This window comes from Colletotrichum navitas, assembly GCF_030913465.1.
Source record: "Colletotrichum navitas strain CBS 125086 chromosome Unknown LY79scaffold_28, whole genome shotgun sequence".
Taxonomy (NCBI): domain Eukaryota; kingdom Fungi; phylum Ascomycota; class Sordariomycetes; order Glomerellales; family Glomerellaceae; genus Colletotrichum; species Colletotrichum navitas.
Window position 1 is genome coordinate 74471 of NW_026850574.1, and position 14100 is coordinate 88570.

At 54.7% G+C, this 14100-nt stretch overlaps 2 protein-coding genes across 2 annotated transcripts; both read left to right on the top strand.

Annotated features, from left to right (window-relative positions):
- The first annotated feature begins 306 nt into the window (after nt 1-306).
- Nucleotides 307-5302, top strand: LY79DRAFT_192690 (uncharacterized protein). Its single transcript, XM_060551403.1, has one exon. It carries the CDS (start codon nt 422-424, stop codon nt 5165-5167), a length of 4746 nt encoding a protein of 1581 aa, XP_060414302.1. The 5' UTR covers nt 307-421; the 3' UTR covers nt 5168-5302.
- A 6990-nt stretch (nt 5303-12292) lies between these two features.
- Nucleotides 12293-13584, top strand: LY79DRAFT_669565 (uncharacterized protein; the record flags this gene model as incomplete). Its single annotated transcript, XM_060563660.1, has 4 exons — nt 12293-12398; nt 12468-12658; nt 12716-13284; nt 13359-13584. The coding sequence occupies 4 exons, from the start codon at nt 12293-12295 to the stop codon at nt 13582-13584; spliced, it is 1092 nt and encodes a 363-aa protein (XP_060414303.1).
- Between the last annotated feature and the right edge of the window lie 516 nt (nt 13585-14100).

Genomic DNA, 14100 nt, shown 5'->3' on the forward strand with positions numbered 1-14100 from the left:
TACCCCAGCTTGAACTTTTTGTTCCCCCCGGACATCACCACCGCGCCCTCTCCGTCTTTCACATAACCCAAAACTCTCTTAAACGCCTCACCCCCACCTCTTGAGACCTTTATTCTACATTTTCTTTTCATCCGTTCCCCTCCTTGCGCCTTTGTATTCATATATGCATCCAATCCCATGCGACCTGCCATAAAACCGTCTCAGGCCTTGCGCCGTTGATCGACATTTCCGAGACCAGCAAACATGTTTGGAGGTTCGAGGCGCCACCGGCAGGCCAGCCAGGTATGTTATATCGCTGCGAACTGATGCTGCTTTGCCTACAGTTTGACTGCCGTCAGCCACTGCATTTATACGATTCACGGCAACGCATGTGTTCGCGACTGGCGCTCCAGGGAACCAGTCTTGCTTTGATACTGACAGCATGCGATTCCAGCCGTTGACCGCCGCTACCGCAAACCCAAACGCCGCTACCGCCGCCGCCTCAGCATTCGCGCGACGCGCGTCCACCTCTTCCCTCTCATCAGCCGCCGCAGCTGCAGCATTGCGGTCGCGACCCACGACACCAATCAATGTGGCCGAAGTACAGACGAAGCGCACGCAGAAGCGCAGCGCATCGGTATCATCGCATGGGAGCCAGGACACGAGAAGAGGGCTGCAAAGGTCCCCTAGTCAGAGCTCCATGACCGAGCGGACGTTCCGCTCGCCGTCTCCGCACAGGACTCCAATGACCCCCATTGATGCGCCGCCCGTCCCGGCCATTCCGGACGATGTGCGATCAATCACAAGCCAGAGTTCCTCCCACAAGAGAGGTACTAGCCTGCAGATGCAGCCGTTCCGCGTTGCAAGTCAGAAGAACAAAGAGGGTGCCGGATCATGGTTTGGGGCCGCAGTCGAGGGCAATTTGGCCAACGTCAGGAAGTCAGATGACCCAATACGCGTCGGCTCTCTAGAGTCACGCCCGGGAGCTGTAAGCCCAACTTCTTCTGTAAACTTTTCATACCCGAGGATGCCCGGCACATCGCCCCCTGCATCGCCAACCTTCGAGAGCATGAAAATGACAATTAGCCAGCGACTTGTCTCGCCCCGCCCAACAGAGTCGGTGACCTCGCGGACGACGACCACCTCAGAACAGTCCCTTGTTTATGATCCAAATTCCAGGAGAATGGTCCCTAAGGTGGATGCGTTGCCACGAGAGCAGGTTGTTCGGGATGCTACTGAGAAGCCCGTCAAGAAGAAGAAGAAGAAGCAACAGCAAAGATTGGCAAGGAGCGGTTCTCACCTAGCGAAAGGCACCGTTGGCAGAGTGCAGGGTTCTGCGGTTGCCTCTGCGGAGGCTGCGTCTATGCCTGCGCCAAACCAACAACCACAAGTTCGCGCACACACCGATGCACCCGACCAAGTGACTTTGCAGAATCAATCGCATATTGAAGAAACCGCGCAGCCGACCCCGACGCAAAGACAAACACCGGAGCCCGCGCCAGCAGTCGTACAGGAGCCAGCTCTTACATCCTCTGCCACCAGCAGACCTTACACGACTGAAAGCACTGAGCCAACTCACCAACAGCCTGCTGGTAGTTCTGAGGTCGAGCAGCCGGTCGTTCGCGATGTTCAAAAAAGTGATAGAGCCTCGACTCTGCCCACTCCAGAACTTCGTCAAGGCGCCCCTGTTCTAGGAAGAAAACCATCCATGGTTCAGGAGGAATCCGAGGATGAGTTGGCAAGCTCAAACGACGAGGCTGAACACAGTCAACAGCCGGTTGTGCACCGTACAGTTGCTGATGTTATTGAAGTAGTACCCATGAGGTCATCGGCGCCCAAACAGCCATCCTTATCGTCCGAAAGCACGGTTGTTGAGGCCCCAGCAAATATGTCATCCCAAAGGCAACCAAGTTCACCACGCTTGAACCAACCCGGCAGTATCAGGAATGCACGTGCGCAATCTGCCAGTCCTGTACGATCAGCGCGCTTCGCACTGGGCGCAGATCGGCTGGTCATCAGACACGAGCCGCCACCCAGATCAGTCTCGCCCCGAAAATCGGCCATGAAACACTCGACCAGTCCATCTCGCGGCGCCTCGCCTTCAGATGATGGCTCCGAAGCATCAGTGCCAAGTCGATTTGGCAGCGAGGCTACCGCAGTGGAGGCACCAATGCCACGTAAGAAGAGTGTGCGTGTCAGCTTTGATGATGAGAACACTAAGGTTATGGGACAATCAGCCGCAAAAACAGAGTTTGACTCGCCAGTTCTTCCTAGTTCTCAGCAGGCCAAACGGCATTGGTTTAATCATCTGGGCAGAAACAGGAAGAAGGACACTCTTACTCTAGACGACGATGAGGTTATGAAGCCTCGGCCAGCGCTGCCCTCGTTTGGCAGCGTTCGTGAAAAGAAGCCAAGAGATTCCGAGGAAGAGCGACCTCTTGTCCGGCCCCTCGAGTCACCCTCGCCATCCGGGACTGGTGCACCTGAACGTAAACCAGACCGGCCTGTTCCGACCGGCCAGTCCATCGACCACAACGTCGGTATGGTTCTCAGTCAGGAACAGACGGCCAGAAATGCTGCGAACATATCAAAATTCAGGGAGCCATTACCGCCCGTAGTTACTTCCTTAGAGGGCAGTGGTTACTACTCTCCCAGCAGCTCAAGTAACTCCGACGCCGAGGATGGAGATGATATTTTCCAGGACTCGGAGGTTGTTCAGGAGCCTGAACCTACTATGTCTCCTGAGCAAGTTAAGGAGGAGATTGTAGCCGTTCAGCCTGAGTTGACCGCTGATACTCCCGTCCTATCGATCCAGACAGCGCCAGTAGTTGGAGAAGATGGTCATGACCACAGGGAGGAAGACATCCCTTCAATATCCGTCATACAACCGACTCCGATTCCTAAGGAGACGGAGGGCAACCGTTCAGCAAGCTTGTCTGAGCAAGGCTACTTCGATGTTCCTGGAGGGTTTCCAGAGGACGAGAGCGAGGACAACGCTTCTCATCCTAATTCTCAGCCGAGAATGGCCATCATGAAGAAAGACCAACCGGCACAGGCGACGGGAACCAATGGCGGAGTGGATTCTTCTTTCAAAACCGCTCACCACTTAGCCCCCGTGACAGAGTCAGATTCCGAAGGTGACAGTATCTATAGCGACGCCTACGAGGATCTTTCGGACGTCGATGGTGACGGCTTCATGTCTTTGGACGCCGTCATTGCATCCCCCATTCAAGACAAGCTCTCTCATAAACCATACCAGAAATCAGTAGAAAAGACGTCTCAGCAGACGCCGGAGAACTCTAGTGTCACCATGTCCCAGAATGACACTCAATCTTCAAACGTCTCCGGCAGCTCGCGGCGGCCTGAAGATCAGCCTGAAGATGATTGGGAGAGGGCCAAACTTTTTTGGAGGGGATTGACCAGCGACAAGCGGAAGCAGTTGGAACAGGAAGCTCTAGAGGAGGCCGGGGCTGAAGGAGATCTCGAAGAAGTGATGCAGCCTGTAAAGGTCAAGAGAAAGAAATCTGTCCGGAAAAGCGATCCGGCGACACAACAACAAGTGTCTGCTAATCCAGAGCGGGTCTACCAGATTCAGCCCGGAACGCGAGCTATCGATGAAGAGGACGAAAAAGACTCCCCCACAACTCTGCGAAAGACTCTTCGTGATCGACATGGTCAAGAAACTGGGTCTGCAAATGGAAGGCTCCAGAAAGCAAGGCGTGGTGGCCAGGCTCAAACATCGCCAGCTTCTGGTGCAGGCATGCGAAAGACATTGCGACCAGACGCCTCGGGCTCTCAGATCGTTCATCCATCGCAACCCACTGCTATGAATGGCTTGAGGAAGTCCATGAGGCAGAACGGTTCATCCCCCCAAGCAGGGCTCGCACCTCAACCTCGTATGAATCCAACAGTCGACAGCCGGCCAGTCTCTCTCCAAGGCCCTCCGTCAGGCCAGGATTCCCGGTCCAAAACTCTTCCCATGGATAACTCAATGTCGAGTGTCGAAATGGCAAAAGCTATGCAAGCGACTCTCCGTCGCCGTGCATCCGACTCTAGCGAAAGCAGCTTTCGACGGGCCCGTCCCAAACAGGAGGGCTTCGGTTTCCGCAAATCTATGAGAACAAATACAGAGACCGACCTGTCGGCAACCGGTAGAAATTCGCGGTTCAGTCTTCGGTCGATGTCTCCTCCCGCTTCACCCATTTCACGGCCTGGCAGCATGGGCAACCGGACGACTATGCGCGGCACGTTGCGCAGCGACTCTAGCGACGGAAGTACGAGGCGTATGCGTCTGCCCACTTTTGGAAAGTCTTCGTCGTCAAAGAAGACTACTGGCAAACCTGGTAAGAGCCGGTTTGGCGACTCAAGCGACGAGGATAATGCTGGACAGTCCGGGTTCCGCAGCCGCTTTGCCGAATCCAGTGATGAAGATGAAGTATCGGCTCCTGCGCCAGTCACTCGCAACATGCCCAAAAGCAAGCGCGCATCGAGTTCTGCCGCGGCTGCGGCGATGAAGGTCCCTCCTACTCGCAACAATGAAAAGGCAGAAGAGTCACCGGACCTGCCTGACAGCAGTGATGAGGAGGTGGTGCGGTCACCAGCACAGCAGAAGCCCCTCTCTCCGAGAAGGGCTTCAGGCGCTAGCGGTCGTCTTGCGAAACCTCAGTTGGACGGACAAGGGCTGCACCGTTCGGGCTCTGGACGCGGCGCACTCGCTGAGTCTACAACGCCTTCTATGGGTACTCAGGTGATGTCCCGACCGGACAGTCATCAACGCCGTAGCAGCTTGCTTTCCGTCCTGCTACGAAAGAAGGATAACGAAGCCGGCAAGATCTTGCGGCCCGCCGCCAGTGAGAGTGGCGCCAGGATGGACACCAAACTAGAACGTAGCGCCTCTGAGATATCAGCTCTTCGAGGAGCGACCCCGTCGTCGAAGCCGCAGAAGCGGACAACACACGACAACTGGCCGCTCGTCGAGACCCTTGATGACGAGAAGCGACCCATGACAGCAGATAACAACAGGCCGATGGATGCATCGAGGCCGGTATTCATGAAGCGTCGCAGCACAAATCAGGTGCTCATCTCGGGTTTGTCCAATGACCGAGAGGGCAGTGCCCAACTTGATATCTCTGGGAAGAAGAAGAAGAAATTTGGCGCGCTCCGACGTATGTTTAAGCTGGAGGACTAGAGGTCGAGTAAAATGCGCTCAGATGTTTGCTGCATGCCTTGATCAGCAGCATCGCCTTTCCCAGAGAGCCTTACCACTGGCTTAGCGCGCGCACACACTGAGGACTGTCGCATTTCCTCAACGACAATAGTTCCGACAATCACATATCGAATTTATCTAATATTAGCCAGCTCCTCCGCCTTGAGACGCTTGGCCTATAACTTTCATTCATTTAATCGTCACCATCATCACCGGCGGGAGCAGGCGCTTTTTGAAGTCCCGCATGGATTGATGGGGGAGGGGGGCAGCTCTTCTCACACGCCACTACCACATCTATACATGCACGCATACACATCGCCTCAAAACGCGCTTGTTTCTTCACGTTACTTTACACAACATACGGTCTTTCCGCAGGCAGCAACACCAGCCAAGGTGGCAACCCGTTTCGACAGAGGGGGGCGTATACAGGGGAATCGGGAAACTTGAAAAATAAGGGAGGGAAAGGTTCACGCTGAAGGGAAAGTGGGTGGGAAAATGTCCATGTGCACCATGCTCTCTTTAATAGTGTTACAATGATACCAAACAGCAGCCGTGGGGGTATTAGCCATGCTCGAATCAAACATGATCGTTGATGCCGCAATCCGACTTATTCCGTTATCATCCTCTTCAGGAGTAGCTCGCATTGATGCCATCCCTTGACCCGGTCTCCTGGAAGATTCTTTAGCGCCATCATGCGAGGATAGTTTTGATGGGATTTGCTGTGGGGGGGTTCTCGCTCTCGCTGTGCCTCGTTGTGCAAAGCGAGCAGGGTATCATATCCCGTGACGATGCAGAGCCACAACCTTCTTCTTGAAGGAGAGGGGGGGGGAGGCTAAAAAGAACCGTCAAGTCCTTGAACATCAGAGCTTGTACATACAACTTTTCTCATGACCAAGCCTCGCGCGCCAGCCCGTATCATTGGCGGCGGCGCGGGGGTATTTGACCCGAACGCGACAGGTCTCCCGACAACGGGGCACGATCCTTCCGCGGGTTGAGATGGCATCTTGACCAATCGAGCAGCTATTTCGACCTCTGTAGTCGTCCATGAGCCGGCAAAGGCCAGGCATCATCAGCATTAACCCCATGCCGCCATGGACCTGATTTGATAAAACCGTCGTCGAAGCTGTTCTTCGACAATAGCATTGTAACACTAGCCCTTGCCCAAACGGGTGCTTCGAGAAGGAACCGAATCTAACGCCATGGTGGGTAACGCTCCAGCCCAAGCGGGCTAGGACGGTTCATGGTTTGATGAACAGTCAGTGGGCGGCATTTTGTAGAGCCATTAGCGCGTTGGCCCTCGACCGACGACGTCCCATACATCACACGCCGTTCCAGGGGAGGGGTCGACTGGTGTTTCGCTTTGACCTTTATGCTGTCATGAATCGTTTGCCGGCCGGAGAAGGATGGCGGAGGGCCCGGGAGGCTGTGAGATACCACGAGCGAGCTTGTTGAAATTCGACCTCATTGGCGTTTGCGTGGCGCGATGTCGCTTCTTATTATCCCCTGCTACTGACTGGCACAAGGGAGCCTCGGCTGTTTGTCGTAATGTCCTCATCTCGGCGGATTCGAGTCGTCTTCTGTCATGGTAGCCTTTGCACTTGCGTCGACCAACATGGGATGAGCTTGTCGACCGAGAAAAGGAGGCGGGAAGGGAGGTGATGATCATGGTTCATGATGCACTGCTCGCGAGACAGCACGTCATCCCCCCTTCCCCGAGAGTGGCAGGTTGTGTCCGGACTTTTGTCAAGTGATGAGCCAATAATTCCATGCATTGCCGTTCCGGGGAGGAGTTGTGGTGTCGCAAGGTCGCGGCGCCTGGTCACCCGACGTGGCTCTTGTATGCTCCCCCGCATTGAAAGCGATCAGAAGACCACGGTGACAAGGGGAAGTTGGGGAATCGGAACGGGAGCCGCGCAAGATGGGGAAAAGAAAACATCGATTGCCTACACAGGTAGTAGTAGTAGTTCGGCCCTGGCACCAAGGTTTGCGAGGCACGCCGAGCTACGTTCTGCAGAGCGCTTCGTTTGGTTCGGACAAAGGGTAGTTTCAGCAGTCTCGTGGTCGGTGGAAAAAGACGTGTGTATGTGGTGTGATGTGACTGGAGCTCTTGAACTATCTTCCCCTTCCCAGTCTCCACACCTCCAATCCTTCCACACTTGGATCTTGCACTATGAGCCGCTGTCAGGGCACGTCAATTCAGAGCTAACAGGTCTTGAGCTGTTTCGGGCAAGGAGATGGAGAGCGGTGAGAAGGCAGCTGTGTTGTCGGTGAGCAATGCGCCGTAAACCGTGAGGAGCAACGGTTACCACGTTGGGTCCCGGCAAACTTTGCTGTCTCGGCCAAGGCCGGAATTGGACCAGCGGGGGGGCATGCGCCAGGCCATATACATACAACTAGTGGACTGCCACGGCGTGTATGGCAACACGTGTATCCGTAGTTTTGCTGGGGAGAGCCGCCCTTTGTCACTGCCCTGGCAGACGGGGATGCATGGGTACATGTCGGCCGAGTATTCGTAGGGCATACCATATCCAGGCGGCAGCCGGAAATCGTCCCAACAAGTTGGCCGGGCTTGCTTCGGCATAGACGTTCAGTCGGAAGCAAACGCAGAGAGCTGTGCGTGGCAAGACGTGACCTCTCCCTCCGCCTCTTCACCCGTCTTTAGCAAGACATGAGCACCCGTAAGCGTGGAAAAGGGTAGGAGACGTGCTGCTTCGTCTCATGTGATAACCGCAAGAACGGCTATCGGACTCGGCCAATTGCTATCTTGTCACTTGAGCCAGCAGGTACATCGGATTGAAATATGACGGGCGGGCTTGGAGCTCGGGTGTGTGGCAGATGTTGGGATGTAGGGTTGATGCCGGACGGCTCCCAAGTCCCAGGGGGGCGAACACCACCAGAGGTCACACCAATTTGTTCTAGAACGCCATTTCTGGGGTCGTGGGGGCCGCATCCCTGCTGGGGTTATTTTCGCGGTTTACTATGTATAAGCCTGGCTTCCGAGAGGCTTTGCACATACCGCACAATGTACTCCGTACTGCTATAAGGCTTGCTTTCCCTCCTGGTCGCACACTGTAGTAGCGGGCGACGGTGGCGGGCATGCATGTACGACGGTGCTCAGCAGGGAGGTGAAGGATTAACCAGATCTGTTCTGTGCCTTTGAGACGGCGTATGCCGGCCATGGAAGGGTTTGTTTAGTGGCAGTTTGCATCAGTTTTGATGTCGGTAGACCACCCATTTTTCGCTGCTTGCCCAGGTTCCCGCCCCCAAGACGATGTGTGTCTCACCGGGGCAAGGCGGCAGAGTCGGGATTGGGTAGTAGTATGGGGGTGATGCCGGTTGCTTCTCACGATACGACCGGGGGATCTGACATACAGGAAATTACTGCAACCCAGCCGGCCCCATCTTCAGGCTCGCAGCGGCTGGAGGACAATCAAACGAGGGCGTGGTCTTGCTGGTTCCTTGGTGGCGTTGAAGAGCTTTGCGGGCGCGCGTGTTCCTATCAGGCTCTGAAAGAGCATTGTCGACAACCAGGGACGGTGGTCACGGACGGGACCCAAAGCTGACTGAAGGTTGATGTGGACATGGCTAATACATGCATGTAATGGCAATAGGTACGTAGGTTATCGTGGCTGGGGAGTCAAAAGACGCGAAGACGAAGCATATCTATTACCGGTCTAGAGCTTGATGGGCCGAGGTCCAAGGTCCAAGGTCCAATCTCAATTGGCAATGCCTTTTCAAACTCTTTGGAGGGCATGAGGTGCGGAGCGGAGGAGAAAACCACATGCAGAAGAAGACGAGGAGGAGGTGCTTGTTTTTGGAGGTCAAGCTGGTGGGCAGGATGAGTGGTCGCCAAGATAAGCTCAGGTAGGTAGGTGTACGATAGTGTGTACCTGGCGGAATGGAACTAACGTCAGGTAGCTTTAATCCACTGCGCCTGTAGCATTACCTTACCGTTACCTATCCACCCAGCTGCCTAAGTGGGGCATACACCTAATTGATAGAAGTACCTAGGTACTAGGCAGTACACGGTACCTGCACCACAGCAGGCGGCGAGGCCGTGTTTGGGCGTGCGCTCAAGTCACAACTGAAGCGTGCGCAAGAAGCCGGTCAGGTGTTGCTCTCTCGCTCTCACTTACTACGTAGGTATCTCTGCATGCGCTGCCCCCTTCTCTGCTCAGTGTTCAGGGCGGAGTCTTCCTAGCTTGGTTGCTGCCGTCGCCCGTCGCCGTCCCCCCGTCTCAAAGCCCCGTTTTCTCCCTAACCCGGCAGCGACTTTCGGGTTCTACGAGGACCCAGAGCGACGTCTGGTCGGGGAATCTGGAATAGCACAAGGGGGAGAGGGAGAAATCACGCCCTTTCGTAAAGGGATGGAAGTCAACTTATCTACCTAGGTAGACCCCAAGGTAGAATGCCACAGTGTCGCGATCGGCACGTCCATGTTTGTTGTGCTTGGTCTGCGGAGAGACCGAAAGAGAAGCCCGAGAAAAGAGCTTAACCTGCGCCACGACCGTCCCTATCCTTATGGGGTCCATGCCTCGCATTTCATCAGACTGAATATGCCCTCAGAACCTACCTGGCAGAGACATCGGTCAGCCCAAGGATGAGACGGCTGGCAGACCCATCCCGAGAACCTCTTGCCTCGTTGAACTGCGGAACACTCCAGAGCCTCGAGTCTTGTCTTGTGTGTTGTTGCATGCTGTTGATGCTGGTTGCTGTTGGAAAAGTACCGAGCGCAATGGTCAAACATCAAAGGGGGAAAGATAAAGTCCCGTGCTCTATTCCCAAGGGACCAGGCAACGGTCACCAATGCCAATCCCAACGTCAGCTTCTGGATATCTTGCTTGAGCCATCCGCCATCCGCCATCCGTCCTTTCTGTTCCTGCTTTCCCCCCTCCCCACTCTCGTGCCCATGTCCCTGGTCGGTCCCAAGTCCCCTGCTATTAGGTACCTACCTAGGCTGGATAGTGGGTAGGTAGTTTAGCAGGCGAGAGAGCATATTACTGAAGCCCACTAAAGCTTAGACTCTAGACCATCTCGTCTGTTGTATCTCCACGAGGGTTTAATGGAAGGGAAGAAACATATACGTCGCACACACACGCATACCATGGTATGGTCGTCTGTCAGAAAGTATAGTGCATGTACCTACCTAGTAATTAGTCTATTGCAGTGAGGTATTGTAGGATTGTAGGTCGTAGGTGGAGCAGGGGAGCTGAGGTAAACATGCGGTATCCTTGAAAGCAGCCACCACCGGCAGGCTGGATTGCATTGCATTTCTCAACTGCCACCGGACAGCGAACCAAACCGGACGAGACCCCACGGCCACGTTCCCTCTACATACAGATGCCAAGTCTAGTTCAGTGAGCCTTTTTCCCCCTTCTTCTTTTTTCCTTTTTTTCCTTTCCCAGAGCTGGCCAAAGCAGAAGCCATAGTTCACAACCCTGGGGGGCTTGGGCGCTAGAATGCACCTGACTAGACTGACTGGCTTGAAGACAGGGCGCCTAGCAGCACCCACTCACTCCCTTCTACCCACATCCACATCCACGCCCACACCCGTACCCATACCCATACCATACACAACACCCGCGCAAAACCACATACTGGACAAGGACACGCTGGACGCTGAACAGGCACTATACCGTGATTGCGGCCCACGTCAAAAGACAGGTACCTCAGGCTTAGGAGCCTGAACTGAGAAAGTCCCCTTTCCTGGCCCATTTCTTTCCACTCCGTATTTTTTTTTTGCCTCTTCTCTGCTCGAAAGTCGCCCCCTTCTCTTTCCTTTCTCCTTCCTTTCCTCAGGGTGATCCGAGGCGCGGCAACACACCGCATCTCACCCATATACAGGTACCTACCTACCTTACTTTTACACACCGTCTTGCCTTTTTCCACCTCCGGCTGCCATCGTACCCTTCTCCCTATCAAGTCTGGACAAACTGGGTTTTTTTTTCCCCTCCCCTCCCCCCATTCTTACTCCCCCCTCACCATTCCTCCTTCCCTTTTGCGTACTCCAATTTACGCCATCTCCCCTCATCCTCTTGCCTGCCACACCCGCCCAAGACCGATGCCAACTCCTTTGCAGACGATCACGAGAACATACGCCGCTTATATGGGCTCCGGACTTGACTCACCTGTACACCGTCCTATCCAACGATTCGATTCTACCTTGGACACGGACCCGATAGCTCTGGCCCCTTTTGTTTACCAAGCTCTAGCCTCTTACTGCCAAAGTCTGCATTCAACGCTGCATTCTTTTAATATCCAAGTCTTTGACTTGTTCTAACCTAACCTAACCCAACCACGCCTGCTTCGCCTCAGCTCACCTATCCTATCTCACCTCGCATGTTCCGCTCAATCAGGTTTCGACATAAGGCACCGACTGCACCTTGAGTCTCGTCTCTCGCCTTCTTCTCATCCCAGCGTCGGCATCCATCTTTGCATCGGCATCGGTTCTTGCTCAGCGGTTCTGCTTGAGGCCCTGCGTACCTCCCCTCCCCACCACGGCTAGTTACTTTTGACAAACGCCGAGCCATTGCTCATATCACCACAATCCCGCTAGTTTGTGCCGCTGCCATCTGCACACCGGCAACCCAATCCTTCTTGTCAACACCGCCAATTCATGAAAACGGCCATCCGGACCCAGACAATCTGCAACAGACGGGTCCCACCGCCTCTTTTTCTTTTTTTCTTTCTTCTTTTTTTCTTTTTGACGTAGTGTACTTCGAACCCTCGAATCCGAATCGCATCAACCGCTCGGCTCAGCGAAACCTCCACCTATCTTATGCCCGCAGTTGCATGTGGACCGAGTGACCAACCCACGCTGCAGCTTGCTTCTCACTTGCAGCCGTCTGCGTCTTGTCTCCTATCGAGCCGAACTGGTCATCACGTCAACTTTCCTCCACGTCATATTGACCTGTAGCGCGATCATGAACACCCTTGTTCCACTCAGGTAATCTTCATCACAACTCGCAAGATTGCCCCGGACGGCCGGGCCATCTATGCCTTCCAACTACCTATCTGAACCCTTGACTTTTCTACCTACCTCCTTCAAGTCCTTTGCCGTCTCTGCCGTTGGCCATCTGGTCTCGGTAGGCAATACATTCGCTTCGGATGGATTTACCCAAGGGCCTGGTCAAGGATGACAGGCGCATCTATGATGATGTCGCGTCACTCACGCAGCCTCTTCCGGCAGATTTCATCATAAGAATGTGGCGCCGTAAGTCATGTCCAAATCGGCATCCAGCCATTTCAGCGTCCTCCCCAAAGCTCTAATGCCGCATTGCAGTCTACACCACAACAAACCTCAAGCTAGTTGATCCCACCGCACGTCGTCTAGAAAACCTTTGGTGGCATGTGATGGGCAGCGACAGGTGTAGGCTGAAAGCAGCCACCGTGGCCAAGCTTTGGGAACATATCTCATACGGCCCTACCTTTGTGCCTCTCAAAGGCTCACCAAACCGCTGGGAGGGGCCCTCGGTACTTCACCCCACCTTGCCTGACACCACACTGGCCTTTGCTAATGGCAATGCACAGACGCCCCGTTTCAACAGCCAGCATGAATCCGATCCGCTTCTCAGCGCTCAGCAGATGAACCAGGATATCAAGATGATTTCAGAGCAGTCGGCACTCAAGGAGCTCTCTGCTTCGTCGTCCCGACCACCACCGCCGCATCCAATCCTGAAGAAAACCAGGGGGGATTCAAAATCTGGACCCCGTCCGACGGCTCGGTTTGTATCGCCACCTGAGTCTGCTGACGAGGACTACAAAACCAGCGAGGGGGCGTCGTCCGGGAGCACAGCAGCCAGTGGCCTGGAAATGCGCATCTCATCAATAGCATCACCGACAAAATCGAGCAAGAAGAAAGCACCGACCCCGGCCAAACGCTTCGTTGCCTCGGCTGCGAACAAGAGAAGACCAGTCCTTCCAAGAAGGATGAGTTCACAGTCCTCAACAAGCTCTGACGTCATGGCCAAAGACACTGGTTCTGCAAACGGAACCAAACACGTTGGGACTTACACCGTGATGCTGCCCCATGCTGAGCAGAGTGTAACCCAGGGTAGTATTGGTCCCGAAGAGGTCGAGAAACCCCCAAGCGCCAAAGCGTTGGGAAAGAGGCCCGTGAATCGGTCATTGACGGAAACAAAAAGCTCTTTGAAGTCATCTCCAACCGTTGTAGCGCGGCAGAAACCGCTTGTTGTTCAAACGACAAGCCGAGCACCAGCACCCGCGCCGCTGAGCAGATCCATAAGCGAACTATCTGGCTACGAGGGAAACGGAGCGAGAAACGAAGACCCCAGGACGCCTACGAGCATTTCAGCTGCATCGCCCGTGCTCTCGTCACCAAGGACCGGGTCCTTTTCGTCATCGCGTTCACGCCTAGAACCGACAACATCGATTTCTGAGTCTTATCGGCCGAGAGAGGCCAGCATAGGTCGCGGTCCTGCTCAAGGACTACTCTCTAGCGCCACAGCGAGCACGTCCAATGTTGCGGCCGTCGGCCATGTTTCAATATCTGGGGAACCAGACCGTCATGCTTTGGAGGCTTTGGGGTCGCTTAGCGAGGAACCGAAAGAGTCCCCTCGGCGGGCTTCGTCATCGTCACACTTCACTCCAACCATGCCAAGTTCTACACCCGACGTACCACTGGCCCGGACGAGAAGCCAACTGACTCTACTACTAGAGCGCGAGAAAGAGCGCATCGGGGACAGATCAAGACCGAGGCCGTAAGACGCACTGCAAGCAGTGCCATCTCTTATTATCATATAATCTATGTACTAATCGCGGAGCACAAACTGCATTGACCAGGGCTTATGGAGTTTGAGGAACACAAAAAACCAGAATCGTCCGACTACTATCATTCCAAGAGCTTGCCGGTCCAGACGGTTGTAGTTGGGCGTGGCCAGCTCCTACGTTTATTG